Source organism: Ursus americanus, chromosome 23 (assembly GCF_024610735.1).
Source record: "Ursus americanus isolate L20-20 chromosome 23, mUrsAme1.1.p, whole genome shotgun sequence".
In the NCBI taxonomy this organism is placed as follows: Eukaryota; Metazoa; Chordata; class Mammalia; order Carnivora; family Ursidae; genus Ursus; species Ursus americanus.
The window spans coordinates 16,419,596-16,445,334 of record NC_142149.1 but is presented as its reverse complement, the minus strand read 5'-3'; the positions used below and the strand labels follow the sequence as shown (position 1 = coordinate 16,445,334).

General features: G+C 51.3%; 1 protein-coding gene across 26 annotated transcripts in view; it reads left to right on the top strand.

Annotated features, from left to right (window-relative positions):
- The window catches only part of MAPT (microtubule associated protein tau), a 96,607-nt gene that overhangs the window by 35,754 nt on the left and 35,114 nt on the right, over window positions 1–25,739 (top strand). For 10 of the 26 annotated variants that reach the window (XM_087854253.1, XM_087854257.1, XM_087854247.1 and 7 more), the window contains 4 exons: window positions 13,432–13,590; window positions 17,850–17,936; window positions 20,352–20,438; window positions 24,288–24,356. In XM_087854253.1, the coding sequence (XP_087710379.1) occupies window positions 13,449–13,590; window positions 17,850–17,936; window positions 20,352–20,438; window positions 24,288–24,356 (385 nt within the window). In that variant the 5' untranslated portion in view covers window positions 13,432–13,448. The remainder of the gene's footprint in view (window positions 1–13,431; window positions 13,591–17,849; window positions 17,937–20,351; window positions 20,439–24,287; window positions 24,357–25,739) is intronic. The other 16 variants (XM_087854251.1, XM_087854264.1, XM_087854265.1 and 13 more) reach the window with 4 other exon arrangements.

The window sequence follows — 25,739 nt, the reverse complement described above, 5'->3', positions numbered from 1 at the left end:
CTCTCTTGTTAAATGTGTACCTTTCAGTGAGCAAACCCAACCTCCTGGTCTCATTATCTTCTTCCTGGAATGTTAACCTTTCTCATCCAGGGGCCCCCCCTGCTGGCTCCATAGGCCTCACCCTTGTCCGGTACCTCTGGTGACGCTCCTGCAGCCTCAGGTAAGAACCCCACCTGCACATTGTCACCCTAAGTGGCTTTTGTCTCTGTGATTGATCACAGAGGGGTCCTGATGCTTAGAGTCAATGTTAAGAGTCTTGGCGACCTGTCCCTCTGGCCTTGCCAGTGGCTGAGGGCAATTAGTGACATGTGAATCAGAGGAGAAGGACACAGTGGGAAAAGTCCTTGACTGTTACAAGGGTGTTTTGCGTTGCCAAAACGGGACTGTATTTATTGCTTTGTATCAGATTATAAGCATAATATATATTTATAAAACAATATAATGAAACAAAAATGTGGACACCAACGAGAGAAAGTCTCCCTAATTCCATTTCCCTTTCCAGAGAAAACCTCTGTTCAGCCATCAGGACTTTCTGTCTGCACATATGCATATACATGTTATTTTTTTGTTTATAAAAATTCCGTACAAGCACATTTCTGAAGCTGCTTTTTCCACTTGGTGATACAAGGTGGATCTCTCCATGCCAGTGCGTTCCTTCCTCCCCCATCCCTCTTACAAAGGAGTCAGCTTCATGCAGGGTGCCCTAGGACACGATTTTGGCCCTGTCTCCAGGCGTCACGGGACCAGGGAATGATCTCACTGGGTACACCATCTGCCCTGCCTGGCTGGAGGCTGCACTGGGAGGGCCAACGGGGCACCACGTGTCATTAGATCCAAAGTGGGGTGGGGCTCTGTGCCCTGTGAAGCTGTTTGGTCTGCAAACACAAAGAGAATGCAGGAAGGTTTGGCTAAGTGAACGGGTGATGCGGTTGTCATGATGATAACCAACGGGGGGCACTTACAGAGTGTTTTCCGGGAGCCAGTGATGGTCCTGAGCACCTGATGTATATTAACTCATTTAAGCTCTGTATTTTATGGGCAAAGCAGTAGAGGCTCTGAGAGGTTGAGTGACTCGCCCAAAGTCACCCAGCTAGTAAGTGGCAGACTGGCTTGAGTGTGTGGTTGATGCCGGCCGTGCTGCACTGTCGTGAACTCTGGCCCCGATGCTGTGTCGGGGCACCTTTATCAAAGGAGGAGCTCAGGGATGGTGTGCCTTATTACATGTGTTCGGAGGACATTGCTTATTTTCCGTCCTTCTGAGACAGTGCTGAGTTCAGGCCACTCATTACTGAGGGACAGCTGCTAATTAGGGGCAGCCTTCTGCCACCCTCCTCTCCCCTGCATCTCCTCAGACTCAGAAAATAGAAATGAAAACACCTTAAAAACGACCACTTTCCTTCTTCATTCTCCTCTTCCCTCCATGTCTTCCCCGTTGTTCCCATCAAATGAAATGTCATGGCAAAAGGAGCCCGTTTCTGGTCATTCCTGTGGCTTTGCCAACGCCGGCTTCCGTCGCGGCTCCTGGGCCCACTCCCAGCAAGCTGAGACTTTGGGGCCAAGGTTCGTCCCTCCCCAGTCACCTGCCACATCCTCTCCGTGCCTGCCCTGGGAGGAACCCGGAGCTCAGACTCCTTCATTCTGCTTTTGGCATTTACCTTCTCCCCACCACTTCTGAGACCTCTGCAGAAGGACCTCCTCATTTCTTCTCTTCTCCCCGGGCTTATGCAACGCGGCCTCTCACCTTTTTGTGCCATTACTCCCCCTTCTTCGGGACAGAGGCACAGACCGAGGCCCTCAGATAGGTCCCTTATCTTATCCTTTCAGGCAAGCCTCCTCTTCCCATCTTCAGCTACCTTCTCCTTGCTCATACCTTCCCTGTCGTGACAACAGTCCCTTGTATCAGTCTAGAACATGGCGGTTCACTCAAGTGCTCTCTCGCACGTGCATGTTTTCAGGGACCCTCACAGCCGCCCTGTGAGACACGTGTCCTCCTGCCCCTGTGACAGCGGAAGAATCCGTGGTACAGAGAGCTCAAGTGTTTGGCCCAGTATTGAGCAGCTAGTGGTCCCCCCTGAGCCTTGAACCCAGGGCTTTTGATTCCACACCAGGTATCTTTTCCACCCAAATCCATGCACAGGGCTGAGCCAAGAACAAGGGTCCCTCAGGAAGGTGTGGAGCTGATGCCTGCACCTCGGAAGCCCAGAGTCCAGGCATTCATTCAACAGACAAGGCTGGGCTTGGCATGTGTCACAAAGGAGTTGGGGTGGGGGTGCCTGGGTGGCTCGGTCCATTAAGTGGCTGTGTTCGGTTCAGGTCATGATCCTGGGGTCCTGGGATCAAGCCCCATTCAGGCTCCCTGCTCAGTGGGGTGTCTGCTTCTCCTTCTGCCTCTGCCCCTCCTCCTCCACTCATGTGCACGTGTGCTTACTCTCTCAAATAAATAAATAAAATCTTTTTTTAAGAAGGAGTTGGGGTTGAGCAGCCTCATGGTGCTTCTGTGGGGGTAGGCAGGAAGACGGCCTCTCTAGATCTGCAGACCCTGCTTCACAGGAGAGCCCCGGGAGCGGAGGGGTGGGGGAAGAGGAGCAAGGGATCCTCCAGGCTCACCTTTGGGCCTAGAATGGAGGGTGCTTCCCGAGACCCTGCTGTGAGAGTGAGGCCTGGCAGTGTTCTCAAAGTGCCTTGAGAAAGGGGCAGCCTGAGTACCATCCATCAGTCCCAGGAATGGCTAATGGGGGAGCAGGTGTTTCCTAGAATCCATAATGCTCTTTGGTAAGTGGCCCAAGGGTGCCTCTGAGAGGCTTCCCCATCCCGAGGTGTTGCTGAGGCAAGAGGCTGACGGAGGAGGCCCATTCATCAGATATGGCTGTGTCTTCCTGTCCGAGACCCCACTCTGCCCTGCCCACAGTCAGTTCTCATGCTCACTCCCAGCTAATTTCCCATTCCTAAGCTGAGCTTTGCAGCAAATCACCACACACCAGACTCCGTCCCCAGATCTGCCACTATTTCTAGGTTCCCTGGAGGTCCCTCAGCCTCTCTGCGTCTCGGTTTCCCCAGCTGCAGAATGGAGCTGAGATGACAAAAGCGTTCTTGGGGTGGCTCGTCCTGCATTAGGGCTTCAGAGTGAAGCTTCATGATTCCTTGATGGGGGTCTCCACCCACTGTCAAAGCCACCTACAGACTCACAGCCACATGCATCCCCCGCCCCAGCCTGGGCAACTAAGCCTCAGTGCAAAAATGGAGATAAGAGGGACGCCTGGGTGGCTCAGTTGGTTTAGCGTCCGACTCAATTTCAGCTCAGGTCATGATCTCAGGGTCCTGGGATCGAGCCCCATATTGGGCTCCGCACTTGAGATTCTCCCTCTCCCTCTGCCCCTTCCCCTGCTCGCTTGCTCTCTGCCCCCCTCCCCCAAATAAATAAATCTTTTTAAAAAATGGAGATAGATAATATTTTCTACCTCACATAGGTGGTTATGAGGATTAAATGAGATAAAATGTGTAAATAGTGCCTGGCTCTAGAAATATCTATCCTTATAAGGGGAAGATTATGGATGGCTAAAAAGGGGGGGAGCTAGAAGCTCCCCCCAAGCACTTGTTAAGTGTAATCTTGTGTTGGTTTGTGGACTATATGCTGCCTGTTAGAGCTGGAAGACAGAGATACCGCAGCAATGCTACAAATTATATCCACTAAAGATCAACCAGAAATAAGATAAAGCTTATTAGTACAGCATATTATTAAGTGAATAAAACAGGCTACAGAATATGGTCTTATTTAGGGAAAATTCTATGTGTGCCCAGGAGAGGTATCTGCAGGGAAGTTTCCTAACACGTTGAAAGTGGTTATTTTGCTTTGCTTTTTCACATTTTTGTATTTGACTTTTTAATAATGACTGTGAATCACTTTTTTAAAAAATATTTATTTTAGAGAAAGAGAGAGAGAGCGTGTGTGCATGTGCAGGGTGGGGAGGGGCAGAGAGAGAGGGAGAATCTTCAAGCAGACTCCTTGTTGAGTGCAGAGCCCATCTCGGGGCTCAATCCCAGGACCCTGAGATCATGACCTGAGCTGAAATCAGGAGTCGGAGGCTCAGCTGACTGAGCAACCCAGGCACCATGAGTCACTTTTATAAAACAATACGTTTTCTTTCTCTGCTTCTCTCTCTCTCTAAGAATTAAGAGTGGTTTGCCCAAGAAAAGCAATATTTTGCTCTGGTGTTCTTGGCTTTGATATCAGAAGAGACTCGTCTTTATCCATTTGGTGCCCTGAGTTCAGGGGATTCATCTCAGGTAGAATTAAAGCGGTAGGGGCGCCTGGGTGGCACAGTGGTTAGGCGTCTGCCTTCGGCTCAGGGCGTGATCCCGGCGTTCTGGGATCGAGCCCCACATCAGGCTCTTCCGCTGTGAGCCTGCTTCTTCCTCTCCCACTCCCCCTGCCTGTGTTCCCTCTCTCGCTGGCTGTCTCTATCTCTGTCGAATAAATAAATAAAATCTTTAAAAAAAAAAAAAAAAGAATTAAAGCGGTAGCCAGGACATTGTCGGTTCCTGAACAGGACAGCAGCTCAGCAGCCTGTTTCGACCACCCATCAAGATGTCACACAGCAGTGCCGTCCTTGTTGAAAGCTGACTGATGGAAAACTTATCAGAAAGGGGGTTGGAGGGAAAGCGACCACAGTTCCAAACACAAAGACCACCCAAGCTTGATCTGTCACCCTGCCAGATGTTACAGCATTATTTTGCTATGCCAGCGACTACAAAGGAGAGAAGCCTGTCATAAAAAAAATAAAAAAAATTAAAACAGAAATCTGAGGCTTAAAACTAGAATTGTCCTCTCTGACAGTCTGAATTTTCTTACGATGGTGGACATTAGCCAGCTGACATCAGCCATGACACATTGTGTGTGCACGGCAGCACCACCTCCCCCCAAAAAGCGGCCTTCATTCATGCTTTCATACAACTGTTGATTGTTCTCTTTGGATGGAGGCCCAGGATTATTCCATTTTCTTCTCACCAACATAAGTCTTCCCTCTCTGTGGGCTCCTTTATCTTCTCTCCTCTTCATTTGGCAGTTATGCTTAAAATCTGGGTATTCTTTTTATTGTTCAGATTTGGTTCTAGAACATTCTGTGGTACACTGTGGTGTGATGTGTCCATGAGCTCACATGTTAGAGCTCCTCTGAGGTTTGCCATGCCATGAGTCTTCCCTCCTGCACATCTTCCTGAGGACATCCCTGTGCCTGTCTCGGTGCTGGGTACCACCTATGGGGGGCAGGGGAGAAGAGGGGCAGCACAGACGGAGAGGCAGCTCCTCAGACACTCACAGTTGGGACCAGCTGTTAGTGAAGGGTGTCTGAAGCATCGGGGTTGCCAGGAGTCAGCCTCACGGGGATGTTGATTTAAACCCTTGAGGCTCTTTCTCTTCCTCTGGGTACAGTTGGCTCCCAGCCTCCTGAGTAGAGGGATTTCCTAATGACCTGGGGCCCCGACTCTGCCTCAGCCCAGGAGATGAGTTTGGGTGCCCTTTCACTAATCTCTGTATCTTAAAGTAAAACAGTTGGACCCTAAGCATTAAAGAATAGAGTGTAAATATGATGACATTTTCGAGGTAAAAAGCTTTAGTTCAGCAGAGCAAGGACCCTGGTGTTCTTAAACGGGCATCTCCATCACTGCTCCATTCAGTCACGATTATCAGTCCGCTTAACATTAGGTCAGATTCTGGTGCCAGGCTGCCTGGGCTTTGAACCCCGACTCCATGACATGCCTACTGTGAGACCTGAGGCACCTTACTCAACTTCCCCGTGCCTCAGTTTCCCCCTCTGTAGAAGGAGACGTAAGAATGGAGGCAGGTGTATGAATTAAATGAGTCAGTACCCGGAGACACTTGAAACACGGCGGCTGTCGTTCGGAGGAATCCTGGCACATTCCCGATGGTGCAAAAAAGGGACCAGAGCAAAGGAAAAATGGGATGCAGGAGCCAAAAATAACTTTGGGGGAACAAAGTTCATTGTAAGGTTATTTTTGGATTCTAGATTTATCTCTACTGGATCTTCAGCTTTCTGAGAGAGGTCCATCTAGGGTGTTTGTTTTTTTTAATAACACGTCCCGTACCACGAAATTCACCCTTTAAAGGGTACAATTCAGTGTTTTCGGCAGATTGGCGAAGCTGGGCATCGGCACTACTCTCAGTCTGCGGTGTGGGATTTTTCAGCGGAGGGGGTCTGAGGGCGATCGTCCTCTCTCTGGACAGAGCCACCACCCGACGGCGATTCGGCTTTGCGCTGAGTCACGGCGGGCGCCCCGGGCCTGCGGTCGCTGCTCCGGGAGAAGCCCGCCGCCGCCGGCCGCGCGTCTGCTGCCCCCTAGCGAGGCTGCCCCTCGGCCTGGAACAGCCCCGCCCTGGACGTGGGCTCGCCTCGCCTCCGAGGGGCTTGCGGTGCACACGCGCGAAGCTCCGGCGGTGGGGCTCCGAGCGCGGTGCGCCAGGACGCCGGCCGCCTTCGGCTCTCCTTCCAGCCCCGACAGCCTGTCATGTCGCCCAGTCCTGGACGGGAGAAAAGGGCTGTGCTTTTTAAACAGTCTGTTGGGAAGGCACCGGTAGGATATAGTAGCCTAGAGATGGGTTTGAGCATCAAAAGATCCAAGTTCAGCCCCTGCTCTGCCCCGTCCTAGCTCCGTGACCCTCAACAGGTGATGGAACCCCTCTGAGCCTGTTTCCGCATCCAGAAAGTGGGGACAATGATTCCTCTCATGAGGTTGTTGTATTACAGAGAGACTCTCTCTCTGAAGTCCCTGTGACTGGCTTATAGACAGGGCTCACAGAAGCAGAGGCTATTAAAATTCCAAAGCTGCCAAAAGGGTGTCCAGTGTTGCCCTGGCTTACCCAAGGAGCTTTCCAGAACCTGAATTACTCATTACCAAACTGCACTGCTGTGGGTAAGAAAATTAGGAAGAACAGGAAAGAGGCAGTAGGTGCTGGGAGGCCATTTGGTCTTCATCTATACCAGGTTAAGACTGCCCTAGGTCAGGAGAAACCTACAGACCCCCTGGGAACTGTGCGGGAGGAAAGGCCTGGGTGGGAAGCACACGGAGGCCTCAGAACTGCCAGGAATCTGTGTCCCAGAGGACAGCAGGCCCAAGGGAGGCCTATCTGACTCTGAGTCAGGTCTCAGGCTGCCTCAGTGGTCTTGGGCCAGTCGTTTAGCCTCTGGGGGCCTTTACCTGTCTGGGATTTGTGTCCTGCCAACCTCACGGGTTTATAGTGGGCCTCGATGGTCCGTCATGGGGAGGTGTTCAGGAAAATGGCAGATGCGCTCCCAATGGTGAGCAGGGTCCTCTGGTGACCTTCCAGAAGTCTCTTCTCAGCTGGACTAGGTGCCTGGGGTTCCCTCGTCCACCTCTGGACACCGCCGAGGGCAGCCCAGGATGATCAGAAAACAGAGGTGCCTCTTCAGGTAAGTGCCACAGAAGATGTGAACTCTGCCAGGCAGAAAGGTGGCTCCTTCTTGCAGCCTGGGAAGGCCCCATTCTTTGGGAGCAGAAGGGAGCCGGGGCCTCACCTACACATCCCTGTGCTCCATGGGGGCCCAGCCTTGGCAAAGTGAGGAGGAAGTTGAAGATTGTCTGGGGGCCCCTGCCAGTCTCCTTCTTCCACCATCCCCCTTTCCTGCCCACACCTTTCTTCTCCCTCCACTCCAGTTTCGCCGTTATCAGATAAAAGTCACAAGAAAAAATTCCATTTTACCTTGTTTCCAAACTTGTCATTTATTAAAAGACCATGAGTATCCATCAAAGGATAAATGGATAGTTAGAATGCAGTGTGTCCATACGGTGGAATCTTATTAAGAAACGAAGCCCCAGATCCTAAAAACATTATGTTAAGTGAGAGAAACCAGTCACGAAGAGGCTGCATATTAAATGATTTCAGTTATCTGAAATACGTAACCCATGGAGACAGAGAGTAGATGGGTGGCCAGCAGGGAGTAGGGTGGGGGACGAGGAGAAACCGTTTCCTGGGCACAGGGTTTCTTTTTGGGGTGATGAAAATGCTTTGGAGCTAGAGGTGGTAGTTACACACATTGTGAATGTACTAAATGCCACTGAATTGTTCACTTGAAAATGGTTAATCTTCTGTTGTATGACTTTTTCCTCATTAATAATGAACAAAAAAGACTGGGTAGCAGCAGCCATGATTTAATTCAGGGGCTCATCCCTCCCTGTGCCTTCAACCCCTTGCCTTTCCCTTAACCTGTCTTCACCCGCCTGTCTTCTTTGTCGGTCTGTCCCTCTCACCCTGTGGATACGTGACCCCTTCTCTGCTCCACTCCGACTCTGTCCATCAGCATGGTGGCACGGGGCTGGGGATGTGACCCCGCAGGACGAGATGCCTTCCCTCTTGGGCCGAAGCTGACTCAGCTCCAGAATGACAGGGACAGACCCCAGGATGCTCTGGCTCTTGTCTTCTCTAGTTAGGTTCTTTCCCAAGGAGTGCCTAAAAAGTGGCCCTTTTTAGTTTCCGGATTTAACTCAACTTTTGTGCTTCTCCTAAAATTTCTTTCTTACCTCCGAGAGAGAGAGAGGGGAGAAATTGAATGATTTAGAAGAATAAGAAAGCAGAGAGCAGCCTTAAGAAAACAACTCCCTGTGTGTTTGTTTTCCCGTCTGTGCATCCCTTTTAGATTACAGGGATCCGTGGGGTGGTGACCGAATCTAGTCTGGGCTGTGGACCCACCTCGGGCTTGTGCTTATTTTTATGTTTTCCAATCTGCTGTCTTTGGCTGAAAGTGTTGGGGCTGGGATGTGTGGCTGTGCCATTTGTCGGAAGAAGAGAGCTCTAATCGGTGAGCCTGCCGTTTCAGGGCCTAAGTGGAGGGTGGGCTTTGGGACTTCGAGACTTAACCGTGAGCAGAGTATAGCGAGCCATATAGTGCATGAGGGTCCCTGGCGTCTCACACCTCCCAGGCTCCTTTGGAAGAACGGCTTTCTCGAAAACCCGTGATTTTAAAATATGAGCAACCACTGGATTGGGGGCAAACTGACCTCAGGAGTAGAGAAAAGAGGAGTATGCCCCCTCTTACCCCTGCATTCTTCTGCAAAACCCTCCTGCACTCTGCCAGCTTCTTTGCACAAGCTCATTGAGTAAGATTTCCTGCTAAGGGATCACATCTGTCTGACAGAGGCCTAGAAGACGCGTCCTGCCTTTATTGGGAACCTGTCGCTTCTGGACCAGTCCCAGCATTGGAGCTGCAGCCTGGTCACCTCCGCTGCAGAAACCCAGAGCCCTTCATAAATCAACAGCACGATGAGGGTGAGGGTCCCACTCACAAAGGCAGCACAGAAGACGGCAAGACGTCAGGAGTGAACACCCGATCAGGAGCGTACAGGACTACACCCCCCACCTTCACCCAGAGAGAATTAGGAACCTGAATGAATGGGAAGACACACTATGCTCTTGGAAGGAACACTAAATAATCTGGAAAGAGCAATTTTTATCATCTTGGCACATAACACAATTCCAGCCAAAATCCTAATGGAATTTTGAGAATTTGAGAAAAAATATTCTAAAGGACATCCGCAAGAGAAAACATGCAAGAAGGTCAAACAGTTTTGAAAAAGAAAATGAGAGTGTCCATGGCCACCTAGAGAATAAGACTTGAGATCCAAAACTTCACTCGGGGGTGTGGGCGTGGGGGGGTGCAGCTCTAGCACCAAAACAGACAGACAACTGCGGCAGAGTAGGTGGTTCATTTGTCTGGGCAAGAGGACAGAGTCTATGAATAGGGCTGGGCCATTGGTTTAACTATTATATTTGGGGGGAAATGTTTAGATTCTCACCTCATGTCATACACCTAAATAAATTCCAGATGAATTAATCAAATGTAAAGAATTAGATCACTGAAAACATAGCAGAAAATATCGACGAGGGGCACCTGGGTGGCTCAGTCGGTTAAGCCTCTGCCTTCGACTCAGGTCATGATCCCAGGGTCCTGGGATGGAGCCCCATGTCAGGCTCCCTGCTCAGCGGGGATTCTGCTTCTCCCTCTCAACTCTGCCCCTCCCCCCCTTATGCTCTCTCTCTCTCTCTCTCTCTCTCTCTCAAATAAATAAAATCTTTAAAAAATAAAAAAGTAGGGGCGCCTGGGTGGCACAGCGGTTAAGCGTCTGCCTTCGGCTCAGGGCGTGATCCCGGCGTTATGGGATCAAGCCCCACATCAGGCTCCTCTGCTGTGGACCTGCTTCCTCCTCTCCCACTCCCCCTGCTTGTGTTCCCTCTCTCGCTGGCTGTCTCTCTCTCTGTCAAATAAATAAATAAAATCTTTAAAAATAAATAAATAAATAAATAAAAATAAAAAAGTAAAAGTCTTAAAAAAAAAAGAAGAAAGTGTTGATGGTCCTATGTGCCACGGCAGTAGCAAACATCACAAAGGAAAAAAGATGTGACTCTATAACTATTAAAATTTGCTGGTTAGAGGTGCCTGGATGGCTCAGTCGGTTCAGCAGCTCACTCTTGGTTTCGACTCAGGTCATGATCTCAGGGTCCTGGGATCCAGCCCCGAGTCAGGCTTTACACTCAGCGAGCAGTCTGCTGGAGGATTCTCTCCCCCTCTGCCTCTGCCCCTCCCCCCTCAAATAAATAAATAAATCTTAAAAAAAAAAAAAAGGCGTTGCTGGTGAGAAGCCATCAGGAACCAAAATAAAGGTGACTGGCTGGAGAAACTGTCTGCCACCAACGGGATAAAGGGTTGATGTTACTCATGCATGAAGAGCTCACTCAAGTCGTTGCAGTGAGCGCTGAGGTCTGAACAGAGGTGCAAAGGGTATAAACGTGCATTTTATAAAAAAGGAAACCAATACATGAGAGTTTTACTTGTACACCTCCAACCACCATGGTCCGGGAGGGGAAACTTGGTCATTCATTGAAAGGAATGGAGCAAATCCAAAGAACAAAACCACAGAGCTCATTAAACTTCTTCGCACTCACTCAGTCTTTAGCTGCCGCTTGCATGGGGTAACCTGACTTGGCTAGCCTGGCTCACCTGGACCAGGTGTGGTGTCTCCAGCCAGCTTGGGAGGCCTTGAGCTTCTAGGGCGATCCCACCGCTCCAGGGTGAGGCCTCTGGTGACTCAGCCAGATGAAGTGACTCATGGATGAGTCTCGGGGACGAGCCATTGGGCGGTGACCAGGGACGCCCTGAGAGGCTCCACCAGTGATGGATGCTACTTCCTAGAGCTGGTGGGGAGCAGTAGTTTTCTCAGATAATGGAACTGGTCCCTCTCAGAAGAGGGGTTCTGACGTTTTGGGGCTTTCTAAGGGCAACAGACCGTTAGCATATCTAAGGGTAGAGAATATCACCACCAAATCCTAAGCCTTGAAGGATGAGTGGGAACTCTGATCGGCCCAAAATAAAGTCCTGCTCTTCGTTGGGGAGACGTCAAAGATTTGGAGAACCTCAATCTTGGATGCCTGTGCCAAGAGCTCCCTGAGGGACAGGGTCCTCAGTCAGAATGAAAAGAGGCCCCTTCTCTATAGGTAGTAAATACCTAAGTGGGGCCAGACCACCCACCCAGCAGAGGTCCCACTGAGCTCATTCGTTTTGTTTTGTTTTTTTTTTCTTTTTTTTTATTTTTAAGTAATGTTTACTTTTTATTTTTAAGTAATGTTTACATCCAACGTGGGGCTCGAACTCATAACCCCAAGATCAAGAGTCGCCCGCTCCACCAACTGAGCCAGCCAGGCACCCCCACTGAGCTCCTTCTTAAAACCCTCCTAGGCCATGTGGCTCTTGCTAGCTTCTCATTCCACCTTGTGGACAGAGAAAAGAGCTCAGATGCCCACCCCGGCATATCCTGCCTAGAAGGGAGAGAAACGAAGCTGGACATGAGTCTGCCAATGGCTAGCTGGTCTAGCTAGACACAGTGCCAGACGCCTGTCTGTCCCACCACCAGTGTCAGTCGGGAAAGCATTATGGGAAGGGTCGGCCCCAGGCGGACCCTCCCGCCTTGTAGCCCAGCCTTTATGGGAACTGCCCAACATCTGTCAGCGGTGAGACGTGGATTTTAGAGCATTCTGTAACTCATAACGCATTTAAAGAACGCATGACATCAGATGTGCCCTCCACACCTTACCTTTAATTAATCGATCACGGAAACCAGAGCACCAGGTGACCAGGTGCAGTGGAGAAGGAGAAAGGGCCTCTGTCCTCTCCAGTTTGTGTTATCAGCTCTCCCTTTGGCAACTCACCCTCACCTCCACTCCGGGGTGCCGCTCCACTGAAAACACTCCACGAAATGGAAACAGAATAAGGGCCTAACTATTAACGAATTATAAAGGAAAAGTAGAGATTTAAAGCAAAGAAGGCAAACAATTGGAATAAAAGAAAGAACATGAAAGCAACTAAAGAAGGGGAAATGGCAACACAAATTTTAAAAGTGAAAATAAAGACTAAATTTAGGTTAAAATTATGAAAAATTACAGAAGATACAATTATAAGAAGGAAAAATGAAAAGAAAACAAGCGCAATGTAATAGGTCAGAAAGATAGAAGGATAACCTAGGCAAATATATTTGAAAGGGATTTCAAAAGGTTAGAAATAACAAAATGGTCCTCTGGGCTACTTTTACAACTCTTGTGTAAGTCTAAAATGGTCTCAAGTTAAAATATGAATTAAATGAAAAGCTGACATGAGTCTGGGGCAAAATTAAAAGTAAAAATAACAAAACACTGTAACGATGTAAACAAATACATGTAAAATAAGAAATATGTATTTATTACATATATTTATTTACATATACTTACATTGACGTGTGTATTTATTATGTATACTTATGTAACTGTATAATAAATCAAGTGAATACATGGAAAATAAATCAAAACAGAGCTGAGATTTTTAAAGGGTAAGAAATAAAAATCTTAAGGGACGCCTGGGTGGCTCAGTCGGTTAAGCCTTCGGCTCAGGTCATGATCCCACTCAGAGCTGGGGGTTTGTCAGGACATTTGGGTCAAGAGTCAGTTTTGCTTTGCTGTTGTCTTGGGATGGAAAGATCACATTTGCTTCTCTGTGCTTCATTCTCCTTACCTGCTGATGCCTTCCCTCTCCTGTTTGGGCTTACCCTTTCCTTTAAAAATTTTAAAAAATCAAGCTACGAGTCAGCAGCATTTTCTATTTTGATGAAATGGAAAGAGTGCTGGGGCCGAACAAGTCAGGCCCGCTGGACCTGGCCACCTGGTGGTTTTGAGTAGGAATGGAGGTGATACAGGTGAATTAAAGTGCACATACAGGTGAACAGGGCACGTCGGATGAGGTTGGGCATCCCATGGGGAGGCGATAGGGAGGCAGAGAGCTGTCTGCTATAACCCGGGGAGGTGGCACTTCTCTCCCTACCCCACCCCGCACCCTGAGCTTAGGTCCCTCAGCTCATCCTCCCATCTCCCTTCCCCAGGTGGGCCTTGACCCAGGATGGCTGAGCCCCGCCAGGAGTTCACCGCGACGGAAGATCATGCTGGGACGTACGGGATGGGGGAGAGGAAGGATCTCCCCTCTCAGGGGGGCTACACCCTGCTGCAAGACCACGAGGGGGACGTGGACCACGGCCTGAAAGGTGAGTGCACAGGCTTGCCAGTACAGCAGGCCCAGGGGCTCGCTCTGGGAAGGGCTGGCCTCGCTCTGGGAAGGGCTGGCCGGAGGTGCGCGTCAAGATTCTGAAAGGAATTTTAAGTACTTCTGTTGGCTTGTCAACAGAGTGAAGCCTCCGAATTTGAAAGGGCCAAGAGAACTCAAAATGTGAGGCTCTTTGAGAAGGTACCTTTCCAAAGGAGAGTCTGACGCATGTGTGTACGGCAGCCTGCCAGAGGTTGCTGGGGGGCTGTCTGATGAGAACGGGGTGCTCGCTTGAGTCTTCAGCCACATCGATCCATCTTTAAACAGCTGCACGCATTAGCATCAGAATACTTGGCTCTGGATGTAATGTGTGCGTCCTCCTTACGTAAGAGCCTGTCTGGGCCCTGTTTCAGCAAGAGTCGGTCAGCTCTGGGATTCCTGCTGTACCTGTGCTAACAAGCTGCATCCTCAAAACCTGTAAATATTCTAATACAGTCTTTGGGCCAAATTGTCTGGGCCCCCTCCTCTCCCCTGCCAAACCCGTGTGTTTCATTTCACTGACCACGGAGTCGGGGAGGCCCGTGGAGAACACCACGCCCTCTTTCCTGCTTCGGATGCGGTCCTCTGCCAGCAGCTCCAAGCCGCCCCAGTGTAAGGGTTCCGTCCCTGCCCTCCAGACCCATTTCTAAGGAGACAGAACAAACTGCTGTTTGTTCTCCGTTAATGCTAAAAATAATAAAAAACACTTTGCAGCCTGGGGTATGGAGTAGTGGCTGGAAGTGGCAGAGCTCCAAGATGGAAGGCATCCTCTTCTGGGTGCATCTGTCCAGGAATGTTCCCTGCAGGAGGTGGGGTCACCTGGGTTGGGGAAGGAGCAATAATCCCTACTTGCAGGACTTCTCGTGGGCCTGGTTCCAAAGGCGACTTTTGTCTCTGTTTAAGCAGAGGTCATAGGGGTCAGAGGAACCCGGGGATCAGACAAGTGGGCTCCCGGCTGGACGAGGTGAAGGTAGAGTGGGTACGTTATCTTGGGGAACTCAGAGGCTGCCCTCTGGCCTTCTTAGGGCCTCCCAGCCCCAGGTGCTAGAGGAGGGGAATGGGGGAAGTATCCATGCCAGCCAGCCAAGTGTCCCAGGGGGCCAGACCTGCCCTCCTGATGTCAGGCTCCAAATGGTGGCGAAAAAAATGTGCGTTCTGACCTCTCCCAGGCCATAGCCCAGTTCCACCCGGAGTTGCTAAGGTCAGGCTCCCATGGAGGGCCGTGAGGAAATCTGCTTTCTCCTTTCAGTCCTGCTCGCTCCCTTCCCCCCTTTGTCCCCACTGTCTCCTCCTCTCCCACGTTCTCCTTTTCCTCCTTCCCTCTTTCTCTTCCCACCCTGTTTTTCTTTCTCCTGTTGTCTCCCCCCCCCACCCCCTCCCTCTACAGCCCCTTCCCCTTTTCTCTTCCCACCCTGACCCCAAGCATGTGGAATGAGAGGGGTGGTGGCCCCCAGGACCTCAATCCCAAAGGTTAGTGGCATCCCAGCTTTCTCCCAGCAGCCCTCCCTGGGTGAGGCAGCTTGGGGTGGGGGCCAGAGTTTGCCTCGTTCCCTGACCCCCTGACCCCCTGACTGGGGCCCTAAGAGCTCCTTCTCTGAGGACCTGAGCCCACACATCCCCGCGCAAGTCTGTTCTGTGTCATGATCTCCATTGCTGCTTCCACACTCAGGAGTTCCGATTTGGGTAATCAAGTCTGTGGCCACCCTGCTTGTAAGGGAGCTTCCTTAAAATGGTAATTCGGGCACTTTTGTAGAACTCTAGGATTGCCAAGGCCTTAAGCACCAGTGTCTCAGGCAGTGCTCCCAGTAAGTGCTGAGGGCAGGTATTACTTTCCCTGGTTGACAGATGACAGGCAGGGTTCCCTCTCCAAGTCACGGGCTGCTCAGCTCCTTGTTGTCCGTTTTACCCCTTGTCACACAGCCAGGTCCCCTGGGAACCCCTCATGGGTGAAATCCAACTTAAAATCCCACGTACTGAATTCTGTCCCGTATGAATTGTGCTCTATTTAGAGTAGGCTGCTTTAAAAATTAAATTTAAAATATATACAGTGTTGCAAAGAATGTACCATAATAATGTAGGATGTTAATAATTGGGGAAGCTGGGTATGGGGTCTATTCCCTGGAGTATCTTTGCAAGTTTTCTGTAAATCTAAAACTGCTCTCACATAAAAATTCCATTAAAAAAAAAAAAAGCCTAGGAGGAAAAGTGGTTTTTACCCTTCCTACTTTTTGGAGGGGAAATGAAATTCAATTTGTAGTTAGGACAAGTTTACCAAGTTCTTTTGTGTCTCAGAGTCGTCTAAAGTATGTTTCCTCGGAGATGAACCATGAGAGACTATGGACCCTGGGAAACAGACTGGAGGTTTCAGAGGGGAGGGGGTAACAGGGTACTGGGTGTTAAGGAGCACACGTGTCGTGATGAGCACTGGGTGTTATATGTAACTAATGAATCATTGAACACTACATCAAAAACTAATGATGTCTACCACTGAACATAATAAAAAATGCATAAAAAGTCCCTTTTTCTTATACGTCAAAAAAAACTAAGTATGTTTCCTAAAAATCACTCAATTCTTTAACATAAAACATGGTCAGAAGATCTATGCTAAAACATATATATGATGTATATATATCATATATATATATGCAAAATTTAAGTTGCTAACCTTTTTGTCACTGCTGTGAGAGGAAAACATTTGTAGATTACTTACCCAAAGGATATACTTCCCAAGAAAGCAAGTGATACTTAAGAGATTTCCAAAGTTCTCCTCAAATTTATTCTTGCTTCTAAGGATTTAGAATGAGTTATTTTTATATGGAGAATGAGCGGTATGACTTGGCAGAAGGTGTCACTTTACTAGCAACATTTTAGGTAAGTGACAGACTATTTTGAATAATAACAAGAAGCCACATGTAAAATACTAGAACGAAGAGTATTTACCTGGATGCTCCCAGTTGGACAAGGACTGGATACAGCCAAGAGCTGCCAGATGGGGGAGGGGACAGGTAGTTAACTGATAGAATAATGCACCCTAAGGAATTAAAAGGTGTTAATGGGTTAACTTCTTAGACCATTCAGATAAGACATTCAGAAGAGGCTTCTTCCTCTTTCTTTCCCTCCCTCCAAGAAATGTACCAAGGCTAATGCAAATGGTGAGGACCGCAGGCTTGGACTGAGCAGGGGAGGGGCTGTTCCGGGGACAAGCATGCTTGGGGCACTCTCGTGCCTTATGCTCCTGTGCTCGGACAGTCAAGGCTGGTTAGTAAACCCAGAAGACAGTCTGCATATGCTTCCTCACCATTTGTCCAAAGCCTTCTTAAGACAGTTCCCAGGTTTTTGCAAGCCCGGGGACCAGGCTGCTGTGTGTGTGCTGGGAATTTGTTTAGAATGAACCCTTCTTTTGGCCGGATGGTCGCCCCCAGGGCTGGGTACCCAGTGCCGGCATTTTAGCAAAGGGGGTGTGATCTCCCAGTGCAGTTGAACACGACTTGCCTTTTCTCTTCATGCACAAACCAGCCCTTCCAGACCCTGTCCTGAAACCGTCTCCAAGGCTGCCCCACCCTGGGTGGAGTGGCTTTCCCGGAGCCCACCAGAGCCTCCTTGGCTTGGATACTGAAAGGACAGTTTTCTTGTAGGTAACCGTGGCTGACATTTCAGGTGTGACTTCGGTCCTGTCGGTCAGTGCTTGGAGCTCTTTCTGTGAAAGGAGCTGAGTCGAGTCCAGACACACAGCCGGAAGTCCTGTTGGAAGGCACGGTGTCAGCCCTGAGCTCATGCCTTTTCAGAGGAACGAGTTGGATCGGAGTGTTTTTCTAGGTGTCTACTTGTCATCGATGGGTGGTAGTGATCTCCCATGAACCTCTCCGTCAGGAAAGACACAGCAGCGGGTTTATTTGCGGCTTGGCTCTACGTATCAGCCGCCCTTTTGTCAATATAAGAGCCCTTGCCTCCTTTGAAACCTCCAGCTGATTAAAAGGCAGTTTCTCTTCTCGCCCAGGAACGCGCATCTTTCCCTTATGACCCTGGTGCGGGGACACGGTTGTATTGGGATGGGGGTGGGATGGGTCCCTCTGGTGAATTTATCATGTGGCCACGTCCCATCCATCTGGGTTCCACGCTGGGGGATTTTTCAGAAAGACACTGCTCCCCATTTCCTCCTGAAGCCAAAAGGAGGGGTGGGGAGAGGCCGCCGTTCTGAGGGGCTCCTTGTGTATGTTCCAGAATCTCCCCTGCAGACCCCCGCTGATGACGGATCTGAGGAACCGGGCTCTGAAACCTCTGATGCTAAGAGCACGCCGACGGCCGAAGGTGGGCCCTCCTCTCATTGCTTCATTCAGACAGCCGCTCCATGCCTCCAGCCTGCGCTTAGCCGTGCTTTCAGCCCTGCGTGCCACCCTTCCTGGCTGCGTTTGCTGCCGCCTCTCCCTCCGGCTGAGAGACATGCTTGTCCGATGCTTTGCAGGATGCGCTTGGGCCCCGGAATTTGGCGGGAGCCAAGCCCTGCTTTGATGCCTTGCTCACCAGGGCCAGATTTGGGCACCGTCGTCTGTGCGCTTTGAGGCGGCCGCACTTGCAGAGGCCGGGATCTGTGGCAAAGCGGGGCCTGAGCTCAGCTCCACAAAGCCCCTGATCCATGTTGATTGTCCTTCCCGCACTCCTTCAGAAGCCCCCACCCACCTTGCTCTTCTCTCAGGAGCCACCAGGTCCCAGAGCAGCCACTGGGCTGAGGAAGGGACCGGCTCAGTGCACATCTCCAAGCTCACACGTTGGGACTGGTCTGGTTTAGCATCCTTCATTTCTTGGGCTCTGGGCTTGGTCCAGCTCCTCTGGACCTTAGCCAGGGTGTTAGTTCCAGCACATCTTCTAACCTTTGACCACCTGCTCTTACTTCCTGTGCATGTCCATCGAGACTGCATTTGATTTCAGATCATGGAAAACCCAACTAGCTGCAGCATAGATATGAAGAGGTTTCTGTGTCTCACATAATAAGACACCTGGAGGGCAGCAGGTCCCCAGGGTCATCCGTGCTCTTCTGTCTTTACCTGCTGCCGTCCTGAAGAGTTGGATTGTTGCTTCACGGTGACAAGATGGCTGCTGCACTTCCAAGCATTACATCTGCCTTCAGAGCAGGAAGAAAGTAGCAAAGCAAAGTGGCCAAAAGGGCCCTGAAACCAAATGTGTTCCCTTTTTATTAGGAAAGCAAGAGTTTTCCGACAAGCCCCAGTTAGCTGATTCCCACTTAAGTCTCACTGGCCAGAGCTGAGTTTCATGGCTTCCCCGGCTATAAGCGGGAGGCCAGAACGTGGAGCATCTTGCTTTCCGACTCATTAGGAGAAACCAAGGGAGAGGGGCATTGAGGATGGCTTTTGAGTAACCAGTCGGTGGTATCTGCCCTTCTAGCTCTCCATCCATCCCCCAAGAGGCTTCTCAGCACTTCTCCTGGCCCTGCCCATGACTTTGGAGGCTGTCACAGGATGAGAACCTGGCCCAGCATCTCCCCAAGTGTCCACTTTTGAATGAATTCAGAAAGTGCCTGCCAGTTGCTTGGTATAAGGGTGCATTTGTAGGAGAGAAAGTGGGCGTGCCCCTCCCCTCCGTGGTTCTCACCCTAGTGAGGAGAATACCCAAGGCCTAGCGCTCTTTGCTCTTCTTCTTAGAGCTGGTGATGCAAGACATTTCCCGCTGATCTTGTTAGGACAGTTTTGCAAGTTGCTACCGCCCTGCGAAGGTCCTCAAAGCCTAACGCCAGACTTCATGGCAGCCTCCCAAATCATGGTTTTCAGCACTCCCATCAACATTATTCTGGAAGAATCTTCCAGCCAAATCTTGCTGCCCTTTGGATCCTGTACATGTGTGGGCCCCGAGAACTTCCACTCCCACCCCACGAGGAGAGGGGTTCTGCTAGGGGTGGGCTTTGCCAGGCGGCTCTGCTGCTCCCGAGATGACCGTAATTAAAATGGGTTCCATTCGACTAAACTGACTCAGGCTCTTGGAAAGCTTTCAAAGCTGACAACTCCTTATGTCTGCCTGCAACAGCCTGGGAGTGTGCCAGGCCGGTGCTCGGGGAGGACTGCTGATTTGGAAGTGTTCACCCTGACGAGAGGCTGACAGCCATTCCTGCTGGTGGGTTTTTACCTCTGGCCTCTGCTCTGAAGGTGGACCATCTGTTGTCAAGGACTGTTGTCAAGCACCCAACTCTGAACAGGACCAGCCTGTTCGTTGCCCCCCCGCCCCGGCCCTGGGGAGTCTGTGCTTCCAACCATCAGTCATGGGCTCAGAGGACAGGGGGCTTGGAGCTGGGAGAGAACTTGCAGGTCACCTGGCAATGATACTCCCATTTTGCAGATGAGGAAACTGAGACCCTGAGGACAAAGGTCTTGCTCAAAGCCTCACAGCGATCATCTGATTTTCAACCTGCCTTCTTTAAAAGCACCTGGGCCCACCCCCAGCAGTCTCTCTTGCTGCAGTGTTTATATGGGGACTGTCCCCAGCAGATGGCCTGGATGTCTCATGAGCCAGTGCCACCAAGCAGGATACGAATGTGCTTCCTGCGGGAGACATCAGGCAGGAGCACGGCTCTGGGCCCTGCTTTGTGGTGTTGCTGTTTGCATGCCGCTGAGTCCCCTCCTGCCTCCCCGCCCCTGCCTGCTCCCACACTAGAAATAAGGTGAGGGGCTTGGCCTGGCTCATCCTAGCCCCCCTAAGGCGACTCTCGGTTTTCAGACGTGACCGCACCCTTAGTGGATGAGGGAGCCCCCGGCGAGCAGGTGGCCGCTCAGCCCCACACGGAGATCCCAGAAGGAGCCACAGGTGAGGGTGACTCCCATGGCGGGGTGGAAGAGACCCTTGCCGCGTGCCCGGCTGCCCTGCTTGGAGGAGTGGGTGTGAACAGGGGTGAGGCTCTCCTTGAGCGAGGCAGCCACATGGGTGGATGCCGGCTTCTGGGCATCTTGGGTTATTCTGAGCTTGGTGCCTTAATGCCCTGTTGCTTCTGTGGCTGCCTGCCAGCCTCTCGGAGGACAGAGGACCTTCTGGAATCCTTCCAGCTTCTCCTCTCCCATCTCAGCCACCACGTCAGCTCAGGGCTCTCTGCCAGGGCTTCTGAGGCAGACCTGTGGCAGATTCTGCCTTCCTCACCCCTGAGCTCGGTCCCCCCTCCTGCCGGGACTCCGCCCAGTGATAGAGTCACCTCCTAGTGGGCAGTCTACCCCCAGGGGCACCCACGTGTGTGGCAGGGCCAGATGACTGACCCACACCTTTGGAGGATCTTAATGGAACAGCCCCCAAGCAGTTCAGCAAGGTGATCTAACATCCATTTCTAGGGCTGTTCTTTCAAATGTGTTTGCATAGAACAGGCGTGACTAGACTGTCCTGTTAACACAGGTGATGGGAGTAGCTCCGTCACAGCACCCACCAGAAATAGTAGTGACCTCAGGGCCACCAGTGGCCCTCAGTGCTGCCCCTGTCCTTAGGAAGTGGCCAGCTCGGCCCAGAGAGCTTGCTGTCATCCCCTTCTCAGCCTCCTCTTTGGGCTTACGTGAAGATTCAGCTGTTGGCGTGATTTGGAGGGTGATCAGCAAGACAGGCAGAAGCCTTCTGGACGGGACTTCGCCAGCAATGGGGAGTGGGGGAAAGGTCCCCAGACAGGAGTCTCCCTTCCTCCCTAAAGACAGTGCTCACGGCAGCCATTTGGGAAACGGCAGCCTTTTCTCGGAGCTGTTTGTGGAGAACGCCCACGCGGAGGTCCAGCAGCCCCCGACTCCTCAAAGTGGTTTCTGCTTTGGTGGTTGGTGTTTTGAAATGGAGAGAGGCGGGGCCGCGTCCTGGGCAGTGAAGGTCGTTTGAAGGCCGTGGAATGACTCATGGGGTCAGGGCTTGGATACCCTGATTTTTGTCTCCCCCGTCCCGATACAGCTTACTCAGTGGGGGAGCCCTTCCCCTCCCAGGGTGAAAACCGTAGCCTGCTCTTGACTTCCTCATCACTCCTAGGTAATCAAAGTACTGTGGTCTCCTCAGTTGCAAAACGCAGTCCTCGAGTGCGGGGTAGCAGGTCCGGTTCGTTGCAGTAGCCCAAGCTCATTTGGGGTTGCAGCCCTCCCCTCTGGGGCTAGGGAGGCAGGGGAGATGGGCGGCAGGAAAATTCATCCTGGATTGGCACTACTGTGGGCCAGCTTCACACGCTCGGCCGTGTTTAAAGCTGACTCTCTCATGGGCACCTGTTTGGAGCTCTTCCAGCCCCTCCATCCCAGTTCTCCCCCTGCAGGTCCCTGCTCCACACTAGCTTCCAGCAGACACTTCGCTCTCCTCGGCGCCTTGGAATCTGAAGATCCTCCTCCAGCCTTCCTTGTGCTGGGTTGCCTGGCTTCTGTTGCTGGCCTACCGGCCATGGTCCAAGGTGTTGCCACATGACTACTGCCCTGGGCTTGTGTTGGGTCTGTGGGAGACACACGGACATTCTTTGCCAAGCAAACTTGGGGTGTGTAGACTGACCGCATGGGCTGCAGCCACGTCCCTTCGCTCTGCCCCCAAAGCAGGGACAGCCCATCTCTCCTGGTTTTCCCAGGTGGGATTCTGGCAACAGTCCGCCATGTTGTAACCACAGGGGACACACACCAAGTGTCTCTGAGTGGTGCCTTGAACCCTTCCAATGGACTGAGATGGGAGGTGGCCGTGTAGATGTCCTCCACACTCCCAAGGCCCCCTCTCTACCCTCTACATCCTCATCGAGGTAGGGAGGCTTCAGATTTGGGGGACTTTTTTTCCAGCTATCGTCTTGGATGATGTGTACCCTAGTTCAGTCCTTGCTTTGGTGTGTCACAGTTGCTGTATCCTGGCACGCTGATGAAACTTCTCCTTTGAGGTCCATTTGGGGGTGCAGTATGGCCACCCCACTGCAGGAATCCCTGCCTTGCCGGGATGGGAGCCCCTGCCTCTGGGGGCTTCAGGGATAGAGAGAGGCCGGGGAGTAACATGATGGCCCAGCCACAGTCACACACCCGACCTGCCCCCTTTGGCTTCTTGGAGCACCACCGTCCTTGCTGGGAACTTGGTGGGGGGGGGAGCGGGTATCAAAGTTATCAGCAGCCTTCAATTTCTGACATGCTCCAGGGCCAGGATATTCAACCCTGCACTGGCCTGTGAGAGTGCAGTAACTTCCCAGCACCCCAGCAGTGGTGACATCCCCATGTGCCCCTTCCTGTTCTCAGTCTCCAGGACTCCGTGCCACTCAGCTGGACTTGCTGTCACTCTGAGCCTTTCTACCACAGCCTCGTCAGAAACTCAGACCAAATCTGTGTTTAGAGCTGTGTCTCCTGGACAGTTCGCTGTTGTCAAGTGACTTGGAGCTGTCACCGTTTGAACTCGCGGGTGGCACAGTGTCAGCTGGTGGGGCCCAGAGGGTGATCGTGTTTATGATCTGGCAGATGGGGAGCCCGCTGCCAGCCCCCTCCCACCCTCACTACAGCTGTTCTGTGACAGCCCATGGGCTAGGTGTTTATAAGGCCACCATGCAGCTGTCCAGCGACCTCGAGAATCTTCTTTTCCCTCATCCATGCTCTCCAGCGTGGGCCCATGCTGGTAACTTGGCATTTCTGTTGTAGGTGCAAAATCTTAAACATTGCAGGATGGGGAGAAGAGCCTGGTGGCCCAGCCAGCAACTTGTAGGCATTTCTTTGGGGTGGTGGCTTCTCTGTTCCTGTCCATTGGGGCAGGTTGGTTCTTCTGGGGTCACGAGGCAAGCGCGTGTCAACGAGTGGCCAACGTGCTTTATAGACTCTTTCTTCTGCATGGTTATATGTGTTGTCCCGGAGCAATGTCCTGGGTCTTCATGGTGCAGAAATTGGCACTGCAGTAAAGCTTACTGATTTTGGTGCTGTTGAAGATGTGGTCTTCTTCATTCAGAGTGAGCTGTGGCTCCCTGAGCAGGAGCCCAAGATGCCCTAAAAGCTGCCCGCTGGCACCACTGCCTCCTTCTAACCAGGTGGCACCTACTCCTAGCATGTGGTTAGAGGGGTTCGCCCAGCAGTGTGGAGACAAGAAACTGAACAGCTTCGGGGCACCTTCCAAACTCCCAGCACATAGCTAAACACAGTCACACAAATTCTCATACTAACCCTCACTACCGTCCTACGAGACAAGCGGGTATCATCACCTGGGGGTCTAGATGAGCAAACAGGCGCAGAGAGGTTAAGTAAACGATGGTTGTGAACCCCAGCCTGGATATGACTCACGGCCCCAGACAACTAGTGCTTCCTTGTACCCTCGGCGCCCCCGGAGCCCTGGATGGGGCCGGGAGCGCACTGGCCGCTCAGACATGGTTCCGGCATCAGTGGCTGAGCAGCAGACTGCCTCTCTGACCTCACCCATCCTGTGTGTCTTGGTTGAGCGGGGCACTCGGGACCCACTGTGGAGAAGGTCTTTCCTACAGGATCAGGGTCACGTGGAAGGTGTGTGGGTGCGGTGGGGTTCACTGAGTAACCTGCTTTCATCCCCATCCCCAGCAATAATATTTGCAAAGAGCCAGGGGGGCAACCCCTTGGTACTCATAAAGATGTGCCGTTCCTGAATGTTCTTGGGAAAATACCAGAAAATGCAAAGAGCTTTGTTTCTGGCAAACAGTAACTGTCTTTGCTTCTGTCTTCTTCATTTGCTGACATAAAGCAGCTGAGGAAGCAGGCATTGGAGACACCCCCAGCCTGGAAGGCCAAGCTGCTGGACACGTGACTCAAGGTCAGTGCACTAGAATCGCCGACCACGACTTGGGGGCTGGGAGGAGGGTGATGGAAACACTCAGAGGGGCTCTACCCTGTAAAGAGAATATGTACCCGGGCCCTACTTCACAGGGCCAGGAGATTTCTAGGAGTTGGCTCTCATCAAGGATGGGCTAATTGGACACAGAAAGAGCTCTAGTCCCCTTTTCCCCCCTACACAATTTCTGAGTGATTCCTAAGCTCTTCAGTTGGGGAGTCAAGAAAGAGTGTCCCAACAGAAACAGAGACGCGTGACAGGTGATTTCCTCTCCAGGCTGTGCTCTGGCCTGTCCCGGGAGTGGGGCTTCAGCCATATCCCCACCAAGCTAATTCTTCTCAACTTTCTCCTGTGCAACCTTCAGACCTCATTTTGATACTCTTCTCAGGGACCCAAACTGCCGTGTTCAAGGAAACCAATTTTATGTAATCGTTTAGCACAAGTGTTTTAAGAACTTAATTTTATAAATCCTAAAGATTCCTTATCTCAGGAAGTGGAGACCTCTGATATAAGTGCAGACCTCTGGGTTCGTTTTCTGTCGCTCGCGGTGTCAACGAATTTGAGAGTCTGCTGTATCATGTGGAAGTTTCTCGATTGCAAAAGATCTAGGAAGATACTGTTCCTTTCTCCGGAAAGTGATGTAGGATGTGTCCAACATTTAGTGCTGCCGCTGGGGCCAGCTGGCTTTAGGAGGACTCTGGGCCCAAAGAAGTGTCTCGCTGAGGGTTTTTTGAAGCTTAACTACAGGTGAGAGGGGGGTGCCCCATAGCAGGCTAACGTTCTCAACTCACATGGCATGGAGAGGCGTGTTTTCATTCTCAGGCTTACAAAGAGCTTCAAAAAATATTAGAAGGGACAATCAACGTAAGAGGGAACCCCAGCCTGTGCATTACGTAATGAGAACCCTGCCTCCCGTTTCTTTTCGGTCACAGTTTTCGACATAGGTAAAATCAGAGGCTTGTATAACCTCTGGAAATGGTCATTTATTTCCATAGGAAGAAGCGGATTTGAGTTTTTTCCTATGAATTTTCTTTAAAGATTTCATTTATTTATTTGAGAGAGAGAGCACAAGCAGGGGGAGCGGCAGGAAGAGGGAGAGGGAGAAGCAGGCTTCCCGCTGAGCAGGGAGCCTGACGCGGGGCTCGACCCCAGGACCCTGAGATCATGACCTGAGCTGAAGGCAGACGCTTAACAGACTGAGCCACCCAGGCGCCCCTTCCTATACATTTTTATTGCAGGCTATGTCTTTGTGCCCTATGACCTATTCCAGGCAATGAAAGGATCTGGCCAACATCTTTTGTGGGAACTTCATTTTTGTGCTCACTGAATTTTTCCATTTTTGCGTCAGTGGCCCAGAATCGTGTA